This window comes from Microcebus murinus, chromosome 26 (genome assembly GCF_040939455.1).
Source record: "Microcebus murinus isolate Inina chromosome 26, M.murinus_Inina_mat1.0, whole genome shotgun sequence".
NCBI lineage: Eukaryota > Metazoa > Chordata > Mammalia > Primates > Cheirogaleidae > Microcebus > Microcebus murinus.
The window spans coordinates 939,888-967,272 of record NC_134129.1 but is presented as its reverse complement, the minus strand read 5'-3'; the positions used below and the strand labels follow the sequence as shown (position 1 = coordinate 967,272).

Sequence of the window (27,385 nt, the reverse complement as noted above, 5' to 3'; positions counted from 1 at the left end):
CTGAGACATGGACATTTAACTGTCTGCAAGCTGGATTGGATCTGGAATTTCCTTGAAATTGCATTTCAGCTGCTTCCTGTCATCAGACCCTTGTCATGGTTTTCTGTTTGTTTGTTTGTTTTTTTAGACAGAGTCTCACTCTGTTGCCCAGGCTAGAGTGCTGTGGTGTCAGCCTAGCTCACCACAACCTCAGACTCCTGGGCTCAAGCGATCCTCCTGCCTCAGCCTCCCGAGTAGCTGGGACTACAGGTATGTGCCACCGTGCCTGGCTAATTTTTTATTTATTTTTAGTTGGCCAACTAATTTCTTTCTATTTTTAGTAGAGACGGGGTCTCACTCTTGCTTAGGCTGGTCTCCAACTCCTGACCTCAAGCAGTCCTCCCGCTTCAGCCTCCCAGAGTGCTAGGATGACAGGTGTGAGTCACCGCACCCGGCCCCAAACTGTCTTTTTAAAGTGGCTGCGCCATTTTGCATTCCCACCTACAACAAACGAGAGTTCCTGTTGTTCCATGCCCTCACCAGCACTTGGCCTTGTCAGTGTTCTGCGTTTGGCCATTCGGATAGGTGTGGAGTGGTGTCTTGTTTTAATTTGTAATTGACAAATGACTTATAAAAATCTTTTCATGTCCTCATTTGCTGTCTGTATGTCTTCTTTAGTGAGGTGTCTGTTAATGTCTTTGGCTTATTTTGTTGAGTTTTTGGAGTTCTTTTTTGAAGTATATTTGAGTTTATAATGAAAACTAGTTTTAAGTAATTCTGCTTTGAGGCAAATTTCTGAGGTGTGCATTGCCAGGATTGAGAAAAGTCTTCCCCCTTTTCTGGCCGGGCTCTGGAGACCACCTGGCGGGGCTTGTAGATGAGGAGGTCTTGCCCTCCTAACAGGCGAGGAGGTTCGAGGAGGCCATCCATAGGTGTCGGAATCCTGGAGCCGCCCAAGAGCCGCCCACAATTAAGACTCCTTATCAAGCTTCCCTTCCCTCCTCCTTTCCAGCTTCTCTCTCCCTCTGTGTCTCTCGTTCACTTTGTGTTTGGCGCTCTCACCACCACAGACCGTCTCCAGCACAGCTGAGATTCCAGGACGATTGCGGGCTGCAGCCTTCCATTCGTCGGAAGGAAAGAGGAGTGAAGGGCCGACACGCACGTCGGCCTCCCTCGCCCGTTCACCTGCCTCTTCTCTTACTAAGCTTTTCTCCTCTTCTGACAAACACTCCCTAAGGGACACAGAATTTCAGTCTCAGTCACACCTCCTCCTTTTCTGGTCGTATCCCCCCCCACTCTCATTTCTTGGCACCTGCAGAATGTCATTTGCAGCATGTAGCAACTCACATGCCTGTGCCCAAGGGCCACGCGGCTCCCTCCTGTCCTCCCCGCGCCTCCCCTTGCAAGCCTGTGCTTGATTAGAGGCACGTAGGGATCGCGTGTTGGGCAGCACGCCAGTGGTGACCTGCAGGGAGGCTGAGCAAGGCCCAAACATGGCTCTTTCTACCCACCCTTCCAAAAGCCAAGCATCTCACCCGAGAGCACGTTTACGAGCCGGGCCCGTGCGCCTGCCGAACAGCAATGGCTCAGTGGCGCTGACGCTTTGTCTCCTTTCCTTGCAGCTCCTCTGCAAGTGACCTCTCCAGTTACGGCCACGCTCGTCTGAGGCGCAGCCCCGACCACGGCAGCTCCCAAGGGAGCATGGAGAGCCTGGAGCCCAGCGGGCACTACCCACCCTGCCACCTCCTCTGCCCCGCCAAGCCCACCAGCAGCATCGACCAGCCCGGCCGCTGCCACAGCAAGAGAGACTCCGCTTACGGCTCGCTCTCCACCAGCTCGAGCGTCCTCGAGCGGCCTCCCCCCGGCGTCTCTGGCCGGGAGCACGCGGGCTCTGCGGATGCTGCTGCTGCTCGAGGCGGCCTGCTAGAAGGGCCGAGGCAGGCGGACATCCGCTACATCAAGACGGTCTACGACCCCAGGCAGGGAGTGTCGGCCGAGTACGAGGTGGACTCCACGGCCCTGCTGCTTCCTGGCAGGGAGGCCCGGGCACCAGCAGGCGGGCAGGGCTGTGATAAATGGTATAATGTCCCTCGGGTCAAGGGAGCGCCGCCGCCACCCTGGAGCCACCCTGGAGGTCCCTTGCCTCCTGAAGCGGGTGCACCCCTGCCTCCAGCTCGGAGTGACAGCTACGCAGCCTTCCGGCACCGCGAGCGGCCCAGCTCCTGGTCCAGCCTCGATAAGAAACGCTTCTGCTGGCCTCAGGCAAACTCTTTGGGTGCCCCGAAGCCTCCGCTGCTGGAGCAGCAGCTGCACAGGGTGCCCGAGGGCAGTCCCGAGAGCAGCCCCCCGGCGGCCCAGCCCGGCCGGCCTCTGCTGCCCACTGGCGTCTACCCGGTACCTTCCCTGGAGCCACACTTTGCCCAGGTGCCCCGGCCCTCCGCGGGCACTAACGGAACGGTCTATCCCGCGCTGGCCAGGGAGAGTGGTTACGCGGCCCCTCAGGGAGCCCACGGCGGGGCGCCTGCCTTGGGTGAGGATGGGAACCAGAACGCATCTAGCAGGCCCGGGTCTGCCCTCCACCAGCCCCTGGCTCGCAACTCACCGCGCGCCCCAGTGGAGAGCACACCGGGAACTGTAGCCAGGTGCGTGTCCTCCAAAGTCCATTTTCCTTCAGGGCCTGAAAACGAGGAGGCTACCCCCCTGAAGAGGCATCTCCCGCCGCCTCAAGGCAGCAGCCCGCGCCCCGTCAGTGAGAGGAAGAGCACCCACCGCAGCGAGCCGGGCTCTGGCCACCACGGCCCCACGGCCCCTCAGGCTCAGGCCTGGCACGCCGGCGAGGACAAGAGACTTTCCAGGCCCTCCGAGCCCCGTGAGGGCGACGTCCGGGGAGACCACAATGCCAGCCTCCCGCGGAGGCAGGAGAGAGGCCTGGGCCAGAGCCTGGCAAGCCACTGCGGCAAGGCCAAGTCAGCCTTCTCATCTCTCCAGAACATTCCTGAGAGCCTGAGGTGGCAGAGCAGCCTGGAGCTCGGAGGTGGAGCCCAGGAGGGGTCCCCTGGGGGCAGTCCCAGCTGTGCCAGGGACCCTGGGAGGAAAGCGGCTCCTGCCCACGGCGGCCGTGGGGACCAGCAGGCTTGCTGCCCGGCCCCGCAGCGCAGGGCCAGCGCCTCTTCCCACAGTTCAGACCCAAGGTGCGAAGAGCTGGCCGCCCCACAGACGGCCGGTCTGGGCTGGCGGGGCCTCGGCTCGGGCAGTGCCTCGGCTCTGCAGGGCTTCCAGAACAGGAAGGCCCCCTGCTCCGTGCTGGAGAAGGTGTCTGAGATCGAGCAGCGAGAGCAGGGGAGCCAGAGCGCCCCAGGTGCGGGCAGCTGCACTTACAGCCAGAGCCACAGGCCCAGCAGGACCGCCCCAACGCCCAAGATCTCCGGAAATGACTTGGAGGAGACAAAAGCCAACATCCGTCTCTCTGAGTCAGCCGAAGCCCTAGACGGTGGGCAGCAGCACTTCAAACACTGGGAGCCGACGGCGCAGGAGGGTTCCTGGCCGCTGTGCGGCCGGCAGTGCAGGGGGGCTGCGGGCGGCGCGCGGGGGGACGGCGAGCCCCGCAGGCCGGACACCCGCCTCCTCCGCAGCCAGAGCACCTTCCAGCTCTTCGGGGAGGAGGCCGAGTGGCCGCACGACAGGCCTGGCACCCCTGAGTCGCCCCTGCAGGACGCGCCCCTCAGCCGCGCCTACCGCAACAGCATCAAGGGTGCGCAGTCCCGCGTCTTGGGGGCCACCTCCTTCCGACGCCGAGACCTAGAGCTGGGCGCGCCCGCAGCGTCGAGGCCGTGGCAGCCTCGGCCCTCCTCGGCCCACGCGGGGCTGCGCAGCCCGGAGGCACCGGCGGCCTTGTCCTCCCCGCACACGCCGCGGGAGCGGCGCAGCGTGACCCCGGCTGCCGCGGGGCCCGCGCCTTGCGCCTCCCGCAGAGGGGCGCGCCGGCGCCTGACCCCTGAGCAGAAGAAGCGCTCCTACTCGGAGCCCGAGAGGATGAACGAGGTGGGGGTCTCGGAAGAGGCCGAGCCGGACGCGCAGAGGACCGGGCCGCGCTCCGCGGACAGCCGCGCCGTGGAGCAAAGGGCGCGCGCGGCGCTCGGCCTGTCGGGGCCCGAGCTCAGGCAGTTCCAGCAGAGCGCGCTGGCTGCCTACGTGCACCGCAAGACCGGCCAGCGGCCCGCCTCCGCAGGGGGCTGCGCCTTCCTCCAGCCCGGCCTCCCCTCGGCCTCCAGCCTGAGCTCGCTGCGGGAGCCCAGCCTGCAGCCCCGCAGGGATGCTGCGGTCCCCGAACCCGGGCGGGCTCCCCGGGATCGCAGCAGCTCTTTTGCGGGGGACCGCCTTGAGGAACGATGGTGCTGGGACCCCCAAACCCCGAGGGAGCTGCTCAGTGGAGCTAATGTGCCAAGAGGCACCCAGAGGGTAGAAGGGACCCCTGGGGAGCCGTCCTCCTGGGGGGCTGCGGCCAGGAGGGCCGGGAAGTCCATGTCAGCTGAGGACCTGTTGGAGCGCTCCGATGTTCTGGCGGTGCCTGTCCACGTGCGGTCCAGGTCGTCTCCCACCGCGGACAAGAAGCGCCAGGTATGTGCAAGCAGCAGGTGCTGGCCAAGGCCTGCTTCGGCCCTGGAAGCTTTAGTGGGTCTCCCCCCGCCCCCACTCCTGTTCGGGTTTTCCTTGCAAATGCAGAAAAGTAGCATTTGTTTTCAGGAGTTGATTTTTTTTTTCTTTTTTTCTTTCATTTTTTTGAGACAGAGTCTCACTCTGATGCCCAGCTAGAGTGCCGCGTTGCATCAGCCTCGCTCACAGCAACCTCAAACTCCTGGGCTCAATCCATCCTCCTGCCTCAGCCTGCTGAGTTGCTGGAACTACAGGCATGCGCCACCATGACCGGCTAACTTTTTCTATGTATATTAGTTGGCCAATTAATTTCTTTCTATTTATAGTAGAGATGGGGTCTCGCTCTTGCTCAGGCTGGTTTTGAACTCCTGACCTTGAGCAATCCTCCAGCCTCTGCTTCTCAGAGTGCTAGGATTACAGGCGTGAGCCACCACGCCCAGCCCGACTCTATTCTTTAAGTCACAGTACCATGTTGTCTCCTTAAATAAAAAAAGGCTGGGATGGGGAGAGGGAGGAAACAGTTAAACATCTTATATCTGAAAATATCAACCAGTAAATTGATTTCATTTGTCAATTGCTTTTAGTCATGCCACATAACGGTCCAAGATGGACTCACATATATAATGTTGGTCCCATAAGATTAGAATACCCTATTTTTACTATACCACTCAATGTTTAGACACACAAATACTCACCATTGTGTTATAATTCCTTAGAGCATTCAGTACAGTAACGTGCTGTGCGGGTGTGTAGCCCGGGAGCAGTAAGCTGGATCCCATAGCCCAGGTGTGCCATAGGCTGTAGCATCTAGGTTTGTGTAAGTGCACTCTGTGATTTTCGAACAAGGATAAAATCACCTAAAGAACAACACGTGAGCTGGGCTCGGTGGCTCACACCTGTAATCCTAGCACTCTGGCAGGCCGAGGTGGGCGGATCGATCAAGGTCAGGAGTTCGAAGCTAGCCTGAGCAAGAGCGAGACCCGTCTCTACTAAAAACAAATAGAAAGAAATTAATTGGCCAACTAAAAATATATAGAAAAAATTAGCCGGGCATGGTGGTGCACGCCTGTAGTCCCAGCTACTCGGGAGGCTGCGGCAGGAGGATGGCTTGAGCCCAGGAGTTTGAGATTGCTGTGAGCTAGGCTGACGCCACGGCACTCACTCTAGCCTGGGCAACAAAGCAAGACTCTGTCTCAAAAAAAAAAAAAAAAAAAAAAAAAAAAAAAGAACTAGGCTGACGCCATGGCACTCAATCTAGCCTGGCCAACAAAGCGAGACTCTGTCTCAAAATAAATAAATAAATAAAGTAGATGCTTATTGTTGTCTTCATTTTTCATCAGTCACAGAGATATTAGGATGTCTAACTTGGAACCCCAAATAAGAGTGAGGATTGGGATTCAATAGCTTTTAGGTTTACAGTTAAGTCTGCTAAGAACTGCTGTTTTAAGTCAGTTTTGAGATAAGTAACAAACATAAATTAGATGTTTAAGAAGTTAGTATAATTCTATGTCTAGTATTTCTTCCATAGCCACTGTTTCTCCTGTATTGCCGTAAGTACTTTAACTTGTTGTCACTTTATAGAAAGTCTTTGACAGTGAATATATGCCCATTTCAAAGCAAGAAAATCCAACAGAAATTTATCTTCCTTGGGCTTCTTCCAGGTTGGGAAGTTATTTTCCTTCTGTCCAGATGGAATTTTGATTGACAGGAGATTTAGAGAGGTCTCTCAATAGTTTATTAATTGTTTGAAGCAAGATTTGTTAGCGAAAAAAAAGTTTATTACTGGCCGGGCGAGGTGGCTCACGCCTGTAATCCTAGCTCTCTGGGAGGCCGAGGCGGGCGGATTGCTCGAGGTCAGGAGTTCGAAACCAGCCTGAGCAAGAGCGAGGCCCCGTCTCTATTATAAATAGAAAGAAATTAATTGGCCAACTAATATATATAGAAAAAATTAGCCGGGCATGGTGGCACATGCCTGTAGTCCCAGCTACTCGGGAGGCTGAGGCAGGAGGATGGCTTGAGCCAGGAGTTTGAGGTTGCTGTGAGCGAGGCTGACGCCATGGCACTCACGGTAGCCTGGGCAACAAAGTGAGACTCTGTCTCAAAAAAAAAAAAAGTTTATTACTGAATCTAATTTCCTTTATTTTATTCACACACACACACACATAAATATCAATTTAAGCTTGACATTTTAGGGGCTAATCATGTGAATACCAGATGCTAGATTCATTCTCAAACACAAAGTATGTAATAGAATGCAAAGCATATTTATACTGTACTACATTGCGAGCTCAAGCAGGGTATAGGCCTTTCTGATTAATTATTGGCAAAGTGGCACATTCGTGTGAGCAGAGGACAAGGTAGTGGAGAAAGGCTTTAAGAGAACCATAAGGCTTCGTGGAGAGCAGGAATCCCGCCCGCTGGTGTTTGTGCACGTCGGGGCTGCGGAGCTCGTTTCCCTCCAGCCGCCGCCCGCCTGCACCCCGCTCCGAGCACGCGGGAAGATGGCACGGACAGAGCTTGGGCTTTGATCTTACCCTCTCCGCTTCCTTACCTGTGGACGAGATGCGAGACCACTCAGCTGCAGCTGCACGCCCCTCCCCATGGTTAGGAAGACTCAATTACAAAAGAACTGTCAAGCGCCTGACATCGCAGGCGCACAGTCTGTGGGTCGCAGGGCACTGGCACGCGGCGGGCTGGCAAGGGGCAGTGTGTCCTCGCTGTGTCCGGCGTTGGTTTCTTCTGCCTGTGGCCGCCTTTCCCTGTCTGCTGCTGCTTAACAGCGCCTCTGCCACTGACAGGCCCAAAAATACAAAAAATGAGGGAATAAAACCAGTTGCCCTTTGACAGGGTAAATGGTGAAGTAAATTACTGAAACTAAGTTTAGGGATGACATGTGGATTTAGTTTTTGGTTACTACTTGTATTAGCATAAATAATTGAGAGTTGAATATATCTTCATCATCATCAGTAGCAACGTCGTCATTTTCCTCACGGACCTGATCACATGGGCCAGATTTTATACCATCAAAAACTGACCTACAGGCCGGGCACGGTGGCTCACGCCTGTAATCCTAGCACTCTGGAGGCTGAGGCAGGCAGATTGCTCTAGGTCAGGAGTTCGAAACCAGCCTGAGCAAGAGTGAGACCCCGTCTCTACTATAAATAGAAAGAAATTAATTGGCCAACTAATAGATATAGAAAAAAATTAGCCGGGCATGGTGGCGCATGCCTGTAGTCCCAGCTACTCAGGAGGCTGAGGCAGGAGGATCGCTTGAGCCCAGGAGTCTGAGGTTGCTGTGAGCGAGGCTGACACCACAGCACTCACTCTAGCCAGGGCAACAAAGCAAGACTCTGTCTCAAAAAAAGAAAAACAAAAAAAAACTGACCTATAAGCCAGGTTTGGCGGCACATGCCTGTAGTCTACTACTTGGGAAACTGAAGTCAAGGATCACTTCACGGCTGGTCAGACTGGACAACGTATTGAGAACCCCTTCACACTAAAATAAAAATAAATAAATAAATAAATAAATAAAAAACACCTGACCTATGACCCTTTCAGGACACCAATATTGACCCCTATTAAAACAAAATGAAAAACTACTAATGAAAAGTCCCCAGAGTTATTATTACCACATGTGGGTGAAATTTTTCCCAGAGAGAATTTACTGCAACTTGATTACAAACAAGATTCGTATTTTTCTCTAATTAGAACATTTGAGAAATTCCATGAACTATCCTTTTCCTGTCATCTCCCACATCTCCCTATTGCTGTTTCAGAAGCTTGGCCCTTGAGTTCACTGCCGTTATCACATTCCAAGTACAGCGTCTGTTCTGAACTCTGGAGATAACTGTCGTGAGACTGAGGACACGTCCTTTGTGAGGGGAGGCAGTTGATAAGACAGACTGAAGTTCCAATCCCAGCTCTGCCACTCTCCTTTTTGACCTTGGCCTGTCTCCTTATGCACGTGGTGGGGTGACATGGGATTGCCATCATGGTGCCTGGCGATGGCAGCTCGCCAGTAAATAAGCGTTGCTTCTCCTTTTACCCTCCACCCCCTTGGGGACTGTGGACACCTGTTTGTTGATAATCGTGCTGTCCCTTTCTTGTGTTTCAAGGACGCGCTGTTCGGGGAAGGCAGCAGCTTTGGGCTCACGAAGGACCCGTGTTATGTGGCCGGCCCTGTGTCTAGGTACGTCTGTGCTTGTAAACGCTGCTAGAGCTACCTTCCTTCTGCTCCTGCCCGTGAGAATCGCAAGGCTGTGTTGCGACAGTGCGTGCTGCCAGGCGCGTTTTTGGTCGGTGTAGGCCATGGAGAGCTTTTTAAAATTTATTTATAAATGGCTTTTCTCTGAGAATGATACTTGTTCAAAAGAGGTGTTGAATGTGTGCCCTTGAGGAAATGGTTGCAGTCTAACAAGTCTGTCGTCAGAGCGATGGCCACAGGCTCTCCTGCCGGCATGGGGGCCGTGGCTCCACCCCGGCCCTTGCGTGGCTGGTCTCTTCGTTCTGTGCGCAGAGGACCGAGTCTGGTGGCCTCAGTGCCAGGGCCTTTCGTTGGCAGCTTCACAAAGAAAAACTCACAGGAGGCATCTGGGGTGAAAAATAAAGTTCAAGATCATAATTATATGCAATAGGGATAGAAAGTAGCAGGAAAGTCATTTTAAAAACTTCCTATCAAAATCTTATCTCCTAAAGTGGAAAAATGTAATGGACCATGTTTTAGAATTTAAATTTTTTTTTTTTTTTTTTTGAGACAGAGCCTCACTCTGTTGTCTGGGCTACAGTGCCGTGGCGTCAGCCTCACTCACAGCAACCTCAGACTCCTGGGCTCAAGCGATCCTCCTGCCTCAACCTCCGAGTAGCTGGAACCACACAGGTACATGCCACCATGCCTGGCTAATTTTTTCTATTTTTGGTAGAGACAAGGTCTGGCTCTTGCTCAGGCTGGTCTCAAACTCCTGACCTTGAACGATCCACCCACCTCGGCCTCCCAGAGTGCTAGGATTACAGGTGTGAGCCACTGCACCCAGCCAAAATTTAAATTTTTGAAGTATTTACATAGGGCTTAATGAATAGAAATTTCCAAGGAAAGTCCTTGAACCACACGCTGTGTGTGTCGCTTTAAGGCGGCATTGTAGAGCTATCTACCATAATCTGTTATGACTAGTGATGATGCCCTTAAGCCCTCCGTGCTACTACCCATGCTTTCTCAAGCCAGTTCCTTAATTTTTCTTATATTTCATTCAATCATTGTTTCTCTTTCTGTATCCACCTTCTTAGTAACTCAATCTCATGCTGTCACAGAGAAGCAGCCAGGTCAGGAAGTGGATATTGAGTTACTCACTCTATAGCTAAGAGCAGCCTACCTTGGCGCTGTGCTCTTCCTCCTGTAGCTGTGGTGACAGGAAGAGAGAGAGTATCAGGGTGAGGCTGAGGACTTTGGTTAGTTTGGATGCATTTACTTAAAAGCTAGATGCCGGACACGGTGGCTCATGCCTAGCATTCTGGGAGGCCAAGGTGGGAGGATCACTCAAGGTCAGGAGTTCAAAACCAGCCTGAGCAAGAGCAAGACCCATCTCTACTATAAATAGAAATTAATTGGACAACTAAAAATATATCGAAAAAATTATCCAGGCATGGTGGCACATGCCTGTAGTCTCAGCTAGTTGGGAGGCTAAGGCAGGAGGATCGCTTGAGCCCAGGAGTTTGAGGTTTCTGTGAGCTAGGCTGATGCCATGACATGCACTCTAGCCTGGGCAACAGAGTGAGACTCTGTCTCAAAAAAAAAAAAAAAAAATAGAGACAAGGGAAAAGTAACAATGAACTGAGTACCACTAAGAGAGAGTTGTTCTAAAGTTAGAGGTGGGACTAAACCACAAGAAAAATCAAGTATAATCTTATTGATAAATGGGCAAAGGACTTGAATAGACGTTTTTTCAAAGATGGTAGACAAATGGCCAACACACATATGAAATGATGGTCAACACCACTGGTCCTCAGAGAAATGCAGATCAAAACCACAATCAAATATCACCTCATACCCCCTTAGGATGGCTACTATATATATAAAAAAAAACATCAAAAACTCAGAAAATCACAGTGCTGGCAAGGATGTAGTGAAATTGGAACCCTTGTGCCCTGTTAGTGGGAATGTAAAACGGTGCAACTGTGTGGAGAACAGCATGGAGGTTCCAATCAAAACCTTAAAAACAGAACTGCCATATGATTCAGCAATGCCATTTCTGAGAACGTATCCAAAAGAGTTGAAAGCAGGGTCTCGAAGAGACATTTGCACACCAGTATTTATGGCAGCACCGAATTGCCAACGGGTAGAAACAACCCAGATGCCCATTGACAGATGAATGGATAAGCTAAATGTACATACATGCAATGGAATATTATTCAGCCTTAAAAAGGAAGAAAACTGTCATATGCTACAAGAAGACATTATGTTAAGTGAGATGAACCATTCACACACACAAAAATCCTAGGCCGGGCGTGGTCTCAGGCCTGTAATCCTAGCACTCTGAGAGGCCGAGGCGGGCGGATCGCTTGAGCCCAGGAGCTTGAGGTTGCTGTGAGCTGGGTTGATGCCACGGGCACTCTAGCCTGGGCGACGCAGTGGGACTGTGCCTCAAAAAAAAAAATAAAGAAAAAGATATAATAAATAAAGGCATCCAAAAGTTGTTCACGGCCTGCTTGTAGCTCCGACTTGGGCGGTGCACGTGCGGCAGACGTGACGCAAAAGTCTGTACCCCCACAAAAATTCTGAGAAAAAGAGAAAAGCTAGTACTTCAGACTCATGGCCTGGGGTCTGGAGAGCAGCTGAGCAGAGAGACATGGTCTGTGCAGCAGGCGCCAGAAGGCCCTGCCAGCGAGCGGGGCACAGGTGGCCGGGCGGGGAGTGGGGAGCGCCCCTCGGAGAGCCTCTGCCCGCTCTGCACGTCCCCGCGGACGCGGGCGACGACGCTCCTGGACCGGCCCGCCCGGCTTGCCTGCACTCGGTGGTTTTGTGGCAGGCCCTGCACTGTCGCTGTGCCGCGGGTGAGCCAGAGGCCCCGCGGGATGGAAACGCCGTCCGCTCTCCAGATGCTCTGCACCGCCAGTCAGGGCACTACGGGTGGTGGTGGCTTTGCCAGCGGGCTCGCCCGTCCTCACGCCAGCCCTTGCGTGGCACGCGGCGCTGCAGACTCGCTCCCTTTGTCGGGGCACCCCTTTTCCTTTGCGACCAGCGCCCCAAGCTTCCGCGCTGCTGGGCGTTGCCGTGGCACCAGGCGGCGGCTCTCTATATCTCCGCGCCACCTTTCGCCACATTTGCTCGTGTTGTCAGCTCCTCCTCCCGAGGTGACTGCGCATTAGCTCCGGGGGTGAGACTCTCCCTCCTCCTCTTTCTTTTCCTTATTTTTTTTTTTTTTTAGACAGGGTCTCACTCTGTCACCCGGGCTAGAGTGCCGTGGCGTCAGCCTAGCTCACAGCAACCTCAGACTCCTGGGCTCAAGCCATCCTCCTGCCTCAGCCTCCCGAGTAGCTGGGACTACAGGCATGCGCCACCATGCCCGGCTAATTTTTTCTATATATTTTTAGTTGGCCTTTTAATTTTTTTCTATTTTTTTTAGTAGAGACGGGTCTCGCTCTTGCTGGTTTCAAACTCCTGACCTTGAGCAATCTGCCCGCCTCGGCCTCCCAGAGTGCTAGGATGACAGGCGTGAGCGCTGGGCCTGGCCTGCCTGCCCCTGTCTTCAGAGCCCTAACGCCCTTGTTTGTCCTGCTCCAGGTCGCCGGGCTGCTCAGAGAGAGGCAGCGAAGAGCTGCTCCCACTCCACCCTGGACCACGCTGGACCGGCTCCTCCGTCCCCAGCGAATGTCCTGGAGCCCTGGACCACCGGAGGCGGGCCAGCAGGACACCCTGCTGCTGGCCGGCGCGGCCAGGGGTGCCAGCGCAGCTCAGGGACACCAGGGTGCTGCCCGCACTCGGCTGCCCACTGCCCCCGCCTGCTCGGGCCAGCTGCGGCCCGGAGGAGGCTGCGAGCGATGAGGCAGGGAGCGACCAGGTGCCTGCAGGGCCCCCTGGGAGCAGCGGCTCCCGGCCCCAGCCCCCTGGGCCCAGAGGCTGTCAGGCCAGCAGCCCCGAGCTCGAGCTCATGGCTGCAGAGGGAGGAGGGAGCAGGAGGCTCTGGTGGCCTCCGCCTGCCCTGCAGGGGAAGGGGGTGCCCACGGGCGGAGAGGCCGGCCCTCCCGGGGACTCCTCGCCCCCCGAGGTTGAAGACCAGAGCCACTGTGGACAGCAGCAGCGATTTCCAAATCCGCACGGGGCTTGCGATCCCGCCGCGCCTCCCGCGGCCCCAGGGGTGCTCCCCTTGCGGGGCTCCCCGTCCCCGCCACGGGAGGACCAGGAGGACCAGGAGGACGACGTGTTCCTGAGGGACTCGCACCCCGTGGCCACCTGCAGCCCCACGCTGGGAGCCCCTCTGCTGCCTCCACTGAGCCAGGAGGCCAGGGTGGGCGGCCGCCCCGCGCCCCCCGCTGCAGCCCCGCTGGGCCTGGGGGGCCAGGAGGCGCCAGGCGCCAGGTGAGTGGACCCGCCGCGGGCACCAGCAGGACACTGCTGCCCCGCACCCGTCTCCTCCTGCTGGCCCCACGGGGCCCTGGCGTGGAGGTTTTGTGCACGCTGAGCTCACGAAACTGCTCGTTCGGTCGTTTGCCTGGGGAGGTGCCCAGTGGGTTCCGGGGGTGAGGGCTGAAAATGAAAGCCAAAGCCAAAAGCTACGTTTCACTTCTCTGGACACAATTGGCTCATGGGGTCCAAATAAATTTCTCTTGTCCAAGTTCTGAATCAGGTGAAAAAAAGGCAATAGAGGGAAGGCACAGAAGACAAGAATATCACTTTTATTACGGACAGAGCTGATACCGAAGAATATGGCTTTTTATCTGAACATGAGTATCAGGTCTCCTGTTGCTGAACCCCCAAATTAAACAGGCTTACCTCCCTAGTCAACACGCTCTGCTAGACACACACACACACACACACACACTCACACACACTCACACACACACTCACACACACTCACACACTCACACACACACTCACACACACTCACACACACACACTCACACACACTCACACACACACACACTCTCACTCACACACACACACACACTCACACACACACTCACACACACACTCACACACACTCACACACACACTCACACACACTCACACACACACACTCACACACACTCACACACACACACACACACTCACACACACACACACTCACACACACACACACACCCTCGAGGCGGCCTCACTCCCAGAGGCCGGGCAGTGGACGGTCAGCTTCTCTTTCCGGAGTCACTCCACGCTCATAGGGAGGAATAAAGAGTAGACTGAAGGCCGGCGCGGTCGCTCACCTGTAACCCTAGCACTCTGGGAGGCTGAGGCAGGAGGATCACTCCAGCCCTGGAGTTCGAGGTGCTGTGAGCGAGGCTGACGCCACGGCACTCCAACCTGGGCAACAAAGCAGACTCTGTCTCAAAAAAAAAAAAAAGAGGTCAACTGAAGGTCAGCAGTGTTTGGGGCAACCTCTTCTTGGAAGCCAGAGAACGGGACGAAGCGCCCCCCAACACAGCACCAACACGGTGTCCAGTGCCACCTTTAGGGTGGCCTTCTCTGAATGCCAAAAGAGCGGCCGGCGACCACTAGCCTCTGTTCACCTAGACCTTTCAGAACACTCTGGGGTTCACGGCAGTCTTCCCTGAAACGGAAGCCTACGGCCCATCGTCCTTAGGAGACGGCGAGCCCTGGGACCAGCTCGCGGGCTCAGGGAAGGCCCTTCAGAGCGCCGCAGCTGGGGGTGCTAGTCTCAAACGGCCACCTCCCCCTGCGTCTCCTGTGGGGAGCGAGAGCCTCGGGCTTCCTCTTCCCCTCCTGGTCACCCTCCTTGTGACTCTTCTCACCACTTTCTCTCTCTGTCTTTGTCTCCCCAGCAAATTTCCCAAGGTGACGATGGCAAGGGAGAGGCACGTGCCTGGTGCGGCGTGTTTGGAAGGGAGCCAGATACTGGCTTCCACGCCCCAGACTTCCATCGAGGGTGTGCAGGCCAGTGAGCCCAGCCCCCCATCCGTCACGGGGGTTCAGCCTCGGCTGGCTGGGTCCCTCAGCCAGACTGAGAGCCTCAGCGGTGGTCCAGCGGGTGGGACTCGGGGCTTAGAAAAGAAAGTCAGTTCTGATCCTCCAAAGAGCTCCGAAGACATCAGAACAGAGGCTCTGGCCAAGGAAATCGCCCACCAAGACAGATCCCTGGCAGGCATTTTGGACCCAGACTCCAGAATGAAGACGACTTTGGACCTGATGGAAGGGCTGTTTCCCCGAGACAGTGAATTGCTGACAGAAGACAGCGTGAAGAGGAAGGCCCTGCCGAGAGCGGTCAGCTGCCCGGGCTGTGAATGCAACAGGTGAGTCCCTGGTAATGTCCCCAGAGAGACTTACAGTTTAGCCCCTTCCATGGGGCGATGACCAGGCCAGGCTGGTAGCTCCTTAAATAGCTACTCTGGGAAAGATGGAGAGTGGTTTTTCTTGTCCTGTCCGGTCCAGTGCCTGTCCTGGTCCTGGTCCTGTCTCACTCTGTTGCCTGGGCTAGAGTGCCGTGGCGTCAGCCTAGCTCACAGCAACCTCCGACTCCTGGGCTCAAGCGATCCTCCTGCCTCAGCCTCCCGAGTAGCTGGGACTACAGGCATGCGCCACCATGCTCAGCTAATTTTTTCTATATATTTTTAGTTGGCTGATTAATTTCATCCAATTTATAGTAGAGACAGGGTCTCGCTCTTGCTCAGGCTGGTCTTCAACTCCTGATTACAGACGTGAGCTACCGCACCCAGCCAAGCAAGAGTGGTTTTTATTTGCTTTTTTCATTTTCAATGAAAACTATGTGGATTGAACAGTTAGTGGCTTCCAGACTAAATAAGAACAGAGATCATTTCATCCTAACGTGGGCTTGCATTTTAGAAATTTCCAACTCATCCCACCTAAGTTACTCACAGGAGTACCACGTTTTGTTTTGGTGGAGGAGAGAGACAGGAAAGAGCTATGTAGTACTTGCAAGCTATTTGTTATGCTGTCAGCACTCTCCTAATTCATCATGGCGTCCATCCTCTTGTTTTTCAGATTTGGGAAACAGAGACAAGTTGAGGTGAGGGGACTTATCCAGGGTTACATGTTGTCAAACCCTAAGCACCTGCAGTGCACGGGACGATCCACCAGGTGCCATGGGCCGCAGTTGTGCTGCTTTGGGTGTGCCTGCCAGTTTGCGTGGGCGGTTGCACCACTCTCCTTACGTTCTCTGAGCACTTGCTGCAGAAGGACCAAAGTGATTTAGAAATGCATCCTTAGAAAAGGACTTTCCTACCATTACCATCAAGGATATATGTTCTTAGTCAATTCAGAAGCGAGATGGGACCGGGCGCAGTGGCTCCCTCCTGTAGTCCCAGCACTCTGGGAGGCTGAGGCAGGAGGGTCACCAGAGGTCAGTTGTTCTAAGACCTGTCTGGGCAAGAATAAGACCCCATCTCTACTAAAAATAGAAAACATTAGCCGGGAGTGGTTGTACACACCTGTAGTCCCAGTTCTTTGGGAGGCTGAGGAGGGGGATCGCTTAAACCCAGGAGTTTGAGGTTCCAGTGAGATAGGATGACGCCACAGCACTCTTGCCACCTCAGAAAAAAAAAAAGTGCGACGGTCACATAGCTTTTGCAGCAAAGGCCCTCCTGAGGACTTCAGAAGGGGCCACATGCCGTCTCTGGCGGAAGTTGCATGTCGGACTGCCAGCCAACAGCCGTTGTAAGGGTGACAAGCCCGGCAAGCCCGTCTGCAGTGCAATGGGTGTATCTGAAAACTAAAACAAAACAACGTGTATCAGACCTTTTTCATAATTTTTAATTTGCTGGATTAAATGTAGTTATATAGTTTAGAGGGACAGCCATCAAGCAGGAAGCTAGAAACAATTTTTTTGTGGTTCTTTATTCCATAGTAAAATGATGGGCTAAACATTAAATAATATCACACGATCAAACAGTTAATGCCTCTCCAAGAGAATCATCGACTCCCAGACAGTCATTTATCCACAGTGGGCAGCATTAGAACGACAGTCTGAAGTGCAGCTTGAGCACAGTAAAACAGAGAATATTAGATACCAATTTTCCCAATGCCTAATTTTTCATCCAGTCTTAAAACCCCCCGCCGTTTAATCAATGAGTAAATTTTACATCTTATGTTCACTGTGGACCGGCAAACTCTAGATTTCCCAGGCTTACATGGTGTATCAGGCTTACCCGAGAAGGAAAATTGGTACGTGTCCTTGGTATGGGTAACCAAGGAAGTGCAGGAAATAATTAACCTAAAACCGGAGATTTGTGCAGCACCTTGGACACACTTTCACGTCAATCGAGCGTGGCTGTTCATTGCCTTTCTGTGAGATACGGAGTCAGTGTCATTCTCACGTTGATCCCAGAAGGAAAAACACTCGGAGAGGTTGCGTGTTCCACCCAGAGTCCGCTGGAAGGCTGCGGCCCGCCCCCAGCCCCATCCACAGTACTGCTTTCTAGCCCACGCTTGCCTGGCTTTACCAGGCGGGTACATAATAATCACTCTTTTTGTTTGTTTGTTTGAGACAGAGTCTCACTGTGTTGCCTGGGCTAGGGTGTTGTGGTGTCAGCCTCGCTCACAGCAACCTCAAACTCCTGGGCTCAAGCGATCCTCCTGCCTCAGCCTCCCGAGTAGCTGGGACTACAGGCATGCACCACCATGCCCGGCTGATTTTTTCTATATATTTTTAGTTGGCCAAGTAATTTCTTTCTATTTTTAGTAGAGACGGGGTCTTGCTCTTGCTCAGGCTGCTTTTGAACTCTTGACCTCCCAGACTGCTAGGATTACAAGCATGAGCCACCACACCTGATACATAATAATCACTCTTTAATAAATAGTTACTAATTCATATGATTTCTGAGAAAGAGATTAAATAGAATTTTACGCATTTCTGAGTGGACAGACGTCTGCGGTGGAACGAAGCTTCTGGTCAGTGATGTGTGGCTGTACCTTGTGTCCTCTGTGGTCCAGGAGCGGAGACCTGGAGGCGGCGTGTGTGCTGGTCTACTGCCCTGCCTACTGCGGCGTGGCTGCTCCCAAGGCTGAGCTTCTGGACAAGGTCGAGCAGATGCCCGTAGGAGGGAATGAGGAAGAGGAACAGGCAGATGTCAATGAAAAGAAGGTAAATAAAGAAAGGGGGTGCACAGGCGCGGTGGCTCACGCCTGTAATCCTACCACTCTGGGAAGCCAAGGCGGGAGGATCACTCGAGGTCAGGAGTTCGAGACCAGCCTGAGCAAGAGCAAGATCTCGTCTCCGCCGGGCACGGTGGCTCACGCCTGTAATCCTAGCACTCTGGGAGGCCAAGGCGGGCGGATTGCTCGAGATAAGGAGTTGGAAACCAGCCTGAGCAAGAGCAAGACCCCATCTCTCCTATAAATAGAAAGAAATTAATTGGCCAACAAATATATAGAGAAAAAATTAGCCGGGCATGGTGGCGCATGCCTGTAGTCCCAGCTACTCGGGAGGCTGAGGCAGGAGGATTGCTTGAGCCCAGGAGGTTGAGGTTGCTGTGAGCTAGGCTGATGCCACGGCATTCTAGCCCAGAGAACAGAGTGAGACTGTCTGGAAAAAAAAAAAAAAAAACTTGCCAAATTTAGAAAATACCAAAGGCAGGCCGTGAATGGTGGGAGATGAAGTTGGGAGCATTAACAAGGGCCAGAAGGTCACAAGGTCACATAACTTTGAGTGAAATGCTGAAGTTTGGATTTTATCACGTGTCAGTGGAAAACCCTTTGAGAATTTTTGTGTTAATGAAATGCTAGTTACACTCGTGTAATACATTTTCAGTAGTGTCACATTTGTACATCTGATTTGGAAACATTAGCTTTAACATTAGCTAAAACATTAGCTTTAAACCATAATGAAGGCCAGGCAAGGTGGCGCATGCCTGTAGTCCCAGCTACTCGGGAGGCTAAGGCAGGAGGATCGCCTGAGGCCGGGAGTTTGAGGTTGCGGTGAGCCAGGCTGACACCATGGCACTCACTCTAGCCTGGGCAACAAAGTGAGACTCTGTCTCAAAAAACAAACAAACAAAAAAAATAAAAGTAAACCATAATAAAAGCATCTGTTAAAATACTCAGCGTAAGGTTGAAAATGTAATTTTCTTCCTGATGCACAAGCTTTTCTAATGATGGTTAAAGATACGATGCTCGGTCAATATATTCATTCCCCAAAATTGTTCCAATGCAGAATATAGCCTTCTGCCAACTTTTGCAAAGTAATAATTTGTTCTCTAATATTTAGATTTGTTATCTAATATATAAATAACTTAGGATATATTTCTAGGCATGCAACTCAGTCAATGGAAACTAGAGTTTTGGTTTTTAAATAAGTATTTTAAAATTTGCAAATAGCATTTAAATTAGTTCTACTTTGATATATTTTCTATTTATCCTACATGATAAATATATTCCAAGTAAGTATTACTAAAATATGAAACACTTTCATTGTCTGAACTTCTGGCATACATAAAAACTAAGGGCAATGTAATGTAACCGTAATACAACTTCCATTCTTTGGCTAAATCCTGCCATATCTATTAAGGAAAATTCTAAACCTATCACATGATTCCTTCATCTGCAGGCCAAAAGACTTTGGCTCCAAAGACTTAGAGAAATAATTCAAGAGACAAAAAGAATCTGTTGTTCCTTGGAACTGCCTTTCTTCAAGAGATCACGTGGGAGCCTCCGGTTCTCAGCTGCCCTCTGTTGTTCCTCCTTCATGCCTGAAGTTCCAGGTCTTACTTCCTCTCGACATGGAAATGGCCTTTAGTATTTCTTTTAGAATAGGTCTGCTGGTGACAGTTTCTTTCAGTTTTCCTCATCTAAGAATGTCTTTATTTCCACTGGATATGGAATTCTGGGTTAACTGTTCTTTTCTTTCAGTGCTTACAAACTTTCTTCTTGCTTCCATGGTTTCTGATGGAAAATACACAGTCATTTAAATGTTTATGCCTGCATTGTGCAATGTGTTTTTCTTCCCTGGCTGCCCTCTTTACTTTCCAGTGTTTTGTTTATGACGTTTATGGGCCTGATTTTTTTTGTTTTTTTTTTTTTTTGAGACAGAGTCTCGCTTTGTTTCCCAGGCTAGAGTGAGTGCCATGGCATCAGCCTAGCTCACAGCAACCTCAAACTCCTAGGGTCAAGTGATCCTCCTGCCTCAGCCTCCCAAGTAGCTGGGACTACAGGCATGCGCCACCACGCCCAGCTAATTTTTTCTATATATATTAGTTAGCCAATTAATTTCTTTCTATTTAGAGATGGGGTCTCACTCTTACTCAGGCTGGTTTTGAACTCCTGACCTCAAGCAATCCACCCTCCTCGGCCTCCCAGAGTGCTAGGATTATAGGCGTGAGCCACCGGACCCGGCCTGGGCCTGGTTTTCTTTGAGTTTATCCTATTTGGGGTTTGCTGGTCCTTCTTTTTACCTTTTTTTTTTTTTGAGACAGAGTCTCACTCTGTTGCCCAGCTAGAGTGCCGTGGCGTCAGCCTAGCTCATAGCAACTTCAGATTCCTGGGCTCAAGCGATCCTCCTGCCTCAGCCTCCCGAGTAGCTGGGACTACAGGCATGCGCCACCATGCCTGGCTAATTTTTTCTATATATTTTTAGTTGGCCTATTAATTTCATTTCTATTTTTAGTAGAGGATGGGGTCTCGCTTTTGCTCAGGCTGGTTTCCAACTCCTTGAGCGATCTGCCCGCCTAGGCCTCCCAGAGTGCAAGGATTGCAGGTGTGAGCCAAAACACCTGGCCTGCTGGCCCTTCTTGATTCTGTAAACGTATGTCTTACATCAAATTATGGACGTTTTCAGCCATTATGTCTTCAAATTTTTTGCGCACATTGCTGTCTCCTCAGGATTCCAGTGACAATATTAGACCTGTTCATGTTGCGCCACAAGTCCCTGGAGCTCTGTTCGTTTTTGTTGTTGTTGTTGTTGTTTTAGTCTGTTTGCTTTCAGTTCTACAGATTGCATAATTTCTATTGGTCTGTCTTCTAGTTCACTGACTTTCCTATCTCCATCCTGCCAGTGATTTTTTTTTTTAATTTAAAATATTATAGTTTTCAGTTCTAAAATTTCCATTTGGCTCTCTTTTCATTTCAAAAGTGTTTACTTTTATTGTGGAACATGGTTATAAAAGCTGTCTTAAAGACTTTGGTCATCCCAGCATCTGGGTGATCACAGTGTTAGCACTTGTTGATTGATTTGCCTTTTCTCCTGAGAATCGGTCATTTTACTGGTTCTTTGTATATGGGGTGATTTTGTGTTGTATTCTGAACATTTTGAATATGATGTTGTGAGACTCTGGGTCCTGTTAAATCCTCTTAAGGAATGTTGATGATGTTTTGCTTCAGCAGGCAGTCAGCCTTGTTAGGTTCAGCCCGAGAGTTCTGTGTCACCCTCGGGTGACAGTTCCGATGTCAGTTCCATTTTCAGAGACTTTGCCATGTTGTGCCAGTCTGTCCCGTGTGTGCCCCTTCCAGGGGTTGGTCTGCACCTGCGTGCAGCTTGAAGGTGAGCCTGGGACTTGTGTCGTCTGTGCACAGAACTGGGGCATCTTTCCCTGCGCTGCCCTGTCCACTGTGACGCCCACGCTCCCAGGGGCCCCTTTTCCTAATGCTCCAGCTAGAGACACAGGTGCCCGTGGTGTCAGAGCAGCCTGTGTGACCAGGACCACCCTCCTTGGAAAAGAGGCAAAAAGTAATGGGTCCCTTCCCCCAGTCCTCGACCAGAAAGAAGGGCTTTCTCTTGGGGTTCCAGGTGCCTGTGCATGCAGCTCTGGGGGGGCATAGAACAGGCTTTCTGTCACACTCCGGCTCACAGGGTCCCTTCCTCGTCCCTGGTTTTAAGGCAGGGATTTCTCAGATTTTGCTGCACACCCAATGGGTGGCTCTGCACTGGGGTCAGCTTCAGGTCAGAGGTAGGACATAAAAGAGGGGAGAAAAAACACAGGCAGCTACACCCCATCATGGGTTGCACTTGAGGGTTGACTCCCCTCCGCAGTCACTGCTCTGGTTAACTTTCCAGAGACTTCTTCAGGATCCAGGGAGTTCAGTCATAAAGAGTGGGGGAGGGGCTCAGTGGGCTCGTGCCCCCCAGAGTTTATCAGCAGCCAGAGCGTCCTGGCAGAGTTGCATTTAAGAGACGTCACTCTGAGGCCGGGCGTGGGGGCTCACGCCTGTAATCCTAGCACTCTGGGAGGCCGAGGAGGGAGGATCACTCGAGGTCAGGAGTTGGAGACTAGCCTGAGCAAGAGCGAGACCCTGTCTCTACTAAAAATACAAAGAAATCAATTGGCCAGCTAAAAGTATATAGAAAAAATTAGCCGGGCATGGTGGCGCATGCCTGTAGTCCCAGCTACTCGGGAGGCTGAGGCAGGAGGATCACTTGAGCCCGGAGACTGAGGTTGCTGTGAGCAAGGCTGACGCCACGGCACTCTAGCCCAGGCAACACAGAGCCAGATTCGGTCTCAAAGAAAAAAAAAAAAGAAAAAGAGCCACTCTTGGCAGAGAACGTGCCAGGGAATATGTGAATAGCAGCCTGGTGCCCGCAGCCTTTGTGTGGCCGGCACCGGCGAGGGAGAGGGAGGAGGTTTCACTCAGGTGCCGCGCTCTCCCCGGGCGACGCGGCTGAGGACCCCGCACCAGCTGAGGACCCCGCGCCAGCCTCTCCCGTGTCGGAGCGAAGGAAGCAACGGCAAAGCCCATGCGGCCGGCAGCTTTCTCTGGCCCGCGGCCTGGCAGCCCCGCGCCACCGGCCCCGCGCGCCCTGAGCGCCACCTGCACACAGAGGCCGCGGGCGCGGGTTCGGGTGCCGAGGGCCACGGGCGCGGGTTCGGGTGCCGAGGGCCGTGGGTTCGGGTGCCAAGGGCCACGGGCGCGGGTTCGGGTGCCGAGGGCCGCGGGTTCGGGTGCCGAGGGCCGCGGGTTCGGGTGCCGAGGGCCGCGGGCTCGGGTGCCGAGGGCCGCGGGCTCGGGTGCCGAGGGCCGCGGGCTCGGGTGCCGAGGGCCGCGGGCTCGGGTGCCGAGGGCCGCGGGTTCGGGTGCCGAGGGCCGCGGGATCGGGTGCCGAGGGCCGCGGGTTCGGGTGCCGAGGGCCGCGGGCTCGGGTTCGGGTGCCGAGGGCCGCGGGTTCGGGTGCCGAGGGCCGCGGGTTCGGGTGCCGAGGGCCGCGGGTTCGGGTGCCGAGGGCCGCGGGTTCGGGTGCCGAGGGCCGCGGGCTCGGGTTCGGGTGCTGAGGGCCGTGGGTTCGGGTGCAGAGGGCCGCGGGCTCGGGTTCGGGTGCAGAGGGCCGCGGGTTCGGGTGCAGAGGGCCGCGGGTTCGGGTGCCGAGGGCCGCGGGTTCGGGTGCCGAGGGCCGCGGGCGCGGGGAAGCTGCGAGCTCCCTTACCGGGGCCTGCTGAAAACATTGGCGTGTGGCTTCGCGTCGCCACCTGCCTGCGGTGGCACACAGACTCAGACGCAGGGCACGCTCTCATGCTTTCCCCGGTGTGCGCACCAGCCGTTCCCTTGGGCCTCCTAACACTCTCCTGAGCTGTTCTGGCACAGTGATAAAGGCCGAGCGCCGAGGAAGCCGATGCTCGACTTTCAGGCCCGGCCCTGCCGCTTACGAGCCGTGCGGGCGTGGGCCAGCTAGACAGCCTCTGTCTGCCTCACCTTCTTCATCAGTGAAACGGGACAGAAATAATACCTATCTCACTGGATTCTTGTAGGTAGTAACTGAATAGTGGAACGTTTAAATGGTCTCACCGTCCCTCCCGCCTCCGCAGGCCGAGCTCGTCGGGAGCCTCGTGCGCAGGCTCCAGGGCCTCCAGGAGGCGAGGGCCAGGCTGCTCAGCGACACCCAGCGCAACAACGCCCTGGGGGAGCAGGTGGAGGCTCTGGTCAGCGAGCGCTGCAAGCCCAACGAGCTCGACAAGTACAGGATGTTCGTGGGGGACCTGGGCAAGGTGGTGAACCTGCTGCTCTCCCTCTCGGGGCGCCTGGCCCGCGTGGAGAACGTCCTCAGCAGCCTGGGCGAGGATGCCAGCAGGGAGGAAAGGGTAAGTGGCCTGGCATGTCCTTCCCCTGAGTTACACACACACAGAGTTGCCACTGGACACATCTCTCTCGTAAGAAGATCTGGGTAAGGCCGGGCCCGGTGGCTCACGCCTGTAACCCTAGCACTCTGGGAGGCCGAGGTGGGAGGTTCACTCAAGGTCAGGAGTTGACCTGAGCAAGAGCGAGACCCCGTCTCTACTGTAAATAGAAAGAAATGAATTGGCCAACTAATATATATAGAAAAAATTAGCCAGGCATGGTGGCACATGCAGGAGGATCGCTTGAGCCCAGGAGTTTGAGGTTGTGAGCTAGACTGAGGCCACGGCACTCTAGCCCAAGCAACAGAGTGAGACTCTGTCTCAGAAAAATAAATAAAGAAGATTTGGGGCGATCTTGTCCCGAAGATTTGAAGCTGTGTCTCTGGGGCACGGAGAGAACATAGCGTGTAGATGACAGGAGGCCGAGAAGAAGGTGCGGCGCTTAAGGCTCAGGGAATACTTGGGAAGGTGAGAGCACTGGTGCTGGCCTTTCTTCCTCCCAGTTGTCTTCCTCCGCTTCTCTCCCCAAAGAAACAGAAGCAGGGTGGGCATTCGCCGTGAAACAAGGAGAGGGACGACAGGACTGCAGGATCGGGAAGGGCAGGCACAGGCCCCCGCCGGCCACTGGGAGGAGGCGGCGGGCAGCGGCCGCGGCCTCCCGGCAGAGCAGCGAGTGTGCACCGGGAGTCCTGGCTGCAGACCCCAGGTGCTGTTTTTCTGTTTTGTTTTGTTTTTGAGACAGAGCTCACTCTGTTGCCCAGGCTAGAGTGAGTGCCGTGGCGTCAGCCTCGCTCACAGCAACCTCAATCTCCTGGGCTCAAGCGATCCTCCTGCTTCAGCCTCCCGAGTAGCTGGGACTACAGGCATGTGCCACCTTGCCCGGCTAATTTTTCTATATATTTTTAGTTGTCCAGATAATTTCTATTTTTTTTAGTAGAGACGGGTCTCGCTCTTGCTCAGGCTGGTCTCAAACTCCTAACCTTGAGTGGTCCTCCCTCCTCGGCCTCCTAGAGTGCTAGGGCTGCGGGCGTGAGCCGCGGCGCCCGGCTCCTCCTCAGAGTTTCTGGCTGCAGAGGGTGGAATGGGGCCTGGACCTTCCTGTTTCCAACGCGCTCGGCGCTGCCACCGCTCGGGCGACCGCGCCTTGAGGCCCCGTGTTAAAATACTCCAGGGCCCTTGGTGCCCGTCGTAGGTCCGGAGCGGCCAAGTCAGGCCATGCCCTCATTTTAGCCCTTCTCCACTGAGGCCACCATGCGCCTTCACAAGTTAGAGGACAGCACAATATGGAACTCGAAGGGCAGAGAGCTGACTCTTCAAAGAGCCGCCTCACTCGAGGGCGGCGGTCGGGGTAGAAGCGGGGGCGTTCCGCGGCCCGCGGGGCCTTCTTGTGGGCCGTGGCCCGTCCCCTCCCTGCCCGGCCGCCGCTGACCTGCAGTCTCCCCGCAGCGCTCGCTGGACGAGAAGAGGAGGGCCCTGGCGGGGCAGCACGCGGACGCCCGGGAGCTCAAGGAGAACCTGGACCGCAGGGGCGGCGCGGTGCTGGGCGTCCTGGCCGGCCGCCTGTCGCGCGCCCAGCTGCAGGACTACCAGCGCTTCGTGAGGATGAAGCCCGCGCTGCTCATCGCGCGCCGCGAGCTGGACGACGAGATCGCGCTGGGCCGCGAGCAGGTCCGCTGTCTGCTGCAGAGCCTGCCGCCCGGCTTCGTGCCCGCCGCGGGGGCCCTGGCGCTGCCCCCCGACCTCGCGCGCGAGGCCCCTCCGGCCGGGGCTGCGCCCTGAGCGGCACCTTGCTGCCCGCGCCCGCTCACCCTCCGCGGCGCCCCAGCCCGCAGGACCTGCGGCCGTGTGCGCGGGCCGCCGTCCGCTGTCCGCCCGTGGGGCTCCGGGACGCCCGGCCGCCGTCCGCTGTCCGCCCGTGGGGCTCCGGGACGCCCGGCCGCCGTCCGCTGTCCGCCCGTGGGGCTCCGGGACGCCCGGCCGCCGCCCGCTGTCCGCCCGTGGGGCTCCGGGACGCCCGGCCGCCGTCCGCTGTCCGCCCGTGGGGCTCCGGGACGCCGTCCGCTGTCCGCTGTCCGCCCGTGGGGCTCCGGGCCGCCGTCCGCTGTCCGCCCGTGGGGCTCCGGGCCGCCGTCCGCTGTCCGCCCGTGGGGCTCCGGGCCGCCGTCCGCTGTCCGCCCGTGGGGCTCCGGGCCGCCGTCCGCTGTCCGCCCGTGGGGCTCCGGGACGCCGTCCGCTGTCCGCTGTCCGCCCGTGGGGCTCCGGGCCGCCGTCCGCTGTCCGCCCGTGGGGCTCCGGGCCGCCGTCCGCTGTCCGCCCGTGGGGCTCCGGGCCGCCGTCCGCTGTCCGCCCGTGGGGCTCCGGGCCGCCGTCCGCTGTCCGCCCGTGGGGCTCCGGGCCGCCGGGCGCTGTCTGCCCGTGGGGCTCCGGGCTGCCGGGCGCGGCCAGGAGCGAGGCGGTGCGTGAGACTGAGAACTGGCTGGGGCCCGACCCACCGTTTGTAACAGGCGGCGCGACAGACAGCAGCGCCCGCGGGGTGCGGGCGGCACCAGGTACGGACCTCCTGCAACGTGCCAGGCCTTACAGAGACGCACGCTCGCAGGGAAGAAAATCGTGAAAGCTTGAACGTTATTTATATTTTTAAAAATGAAAAGATCACTACGTCGGTGTGCTCGCCACTTACTTGAGTCTGCCTTGCGTGTCTTGCGGAGGGCGCAGACGTGATGCTGGCGCTCTGCACTCCGCGAAGCCCTTGATGGAATGAAGAGCTCCAAAGGCGGCTCTGGCCGAGCCCGCTTGCTCGGACGGCCGGCTCGCCCGCGCGGTGGGCGCCCTGCTCCCCGCCGTCCTCCCCGCCGCGCCTGCGCGCCTTCCCCAGGAGGAAGGCCTCGTGCGCCCTGGCTACGGCGCCACCCTCGACTGCTCCATGTCCCTGTCACCGGTGGTGTGCAGTGAAGCCAGATTCGTTAGCAAGCACTGTCACGCCTGTCCAGCAGGAGGAGGCAGTCCAGATCCAAGCCAGCTCAAACCGGATTCCAGGCTGCGCTCCAGTTCGGGGCTGAGGCCCACAGTGCCCTATTCCGTGAGAGGTGTAATCAAGCTGTTTTAATGATGCCTTTTAAAAAAGGTTTTTTCCTAAACATCAAACCCATCAACCACACTTTGATTTAAAAACTCCCTCTTTAAAAACCTCTGAAGGCTGATTTTGCACGATGGTGTTGCAATAATAAGATCTCAGAGGGCACACGCTATCTCTAATTTTAAGTCTATTAAAACCAACTGGAGACCAGGTGTGGTGGCTCATGCCTGTAATTCTAGCACTCTGGGAGGCCGAGGTGGGAGGATTGTTTGAGCTCAGGAGTTCGAGACCAGCCTGAGCAGGAGCGAGACCCCATCTCTACTAAAAATATATAGAAAAAAATTAGCTGGGCATGGTGGCACGTGGCTGTAGTCCCAGCGACTTGGGAGGCTGAGGCAGCAGGATTGCTTGAGCCCAGGAGTCAGGTTGCTGTGAGCTAGGCTGATGCCACAGCACTCCAGC

At 55.0% G+C, this 27,385-nt stretch overlaps 1 protein-coding gene across 1 annotated transcript; it reads left to right on the top strand.

The window, feature by feature from the left end:
• Positions 1-131: 131 nt before the first annotated feature.
• Positions 132-27,135, top strand: SHROOM3 (shroom family member 3). Its single transcript, XM_012745149.2, has 8 exons — positions 132-249; positions 1,602-4,596; positions 8,748-8,821; positions 12,407-13,201; positions 14,620-15,087; positions 17,744-17,894; positions 23,539-23,811; positions 25,294-27,135. Exons 2-8 carry the CDS (start codon positions 1,681-1,683, stop codon positions 25,624-25,626), a joined length of 5,010 nt encoding a protein of 1,669 aa, XP_012600603.1. The 5' UTR covers positions 132-249; positions 1,602-1,680; the 3' UTR covers positions 25,627-27,135.
• The last annotated feature ends 250 nt before the right edge of the window (positions 27,136-27,385 follow it).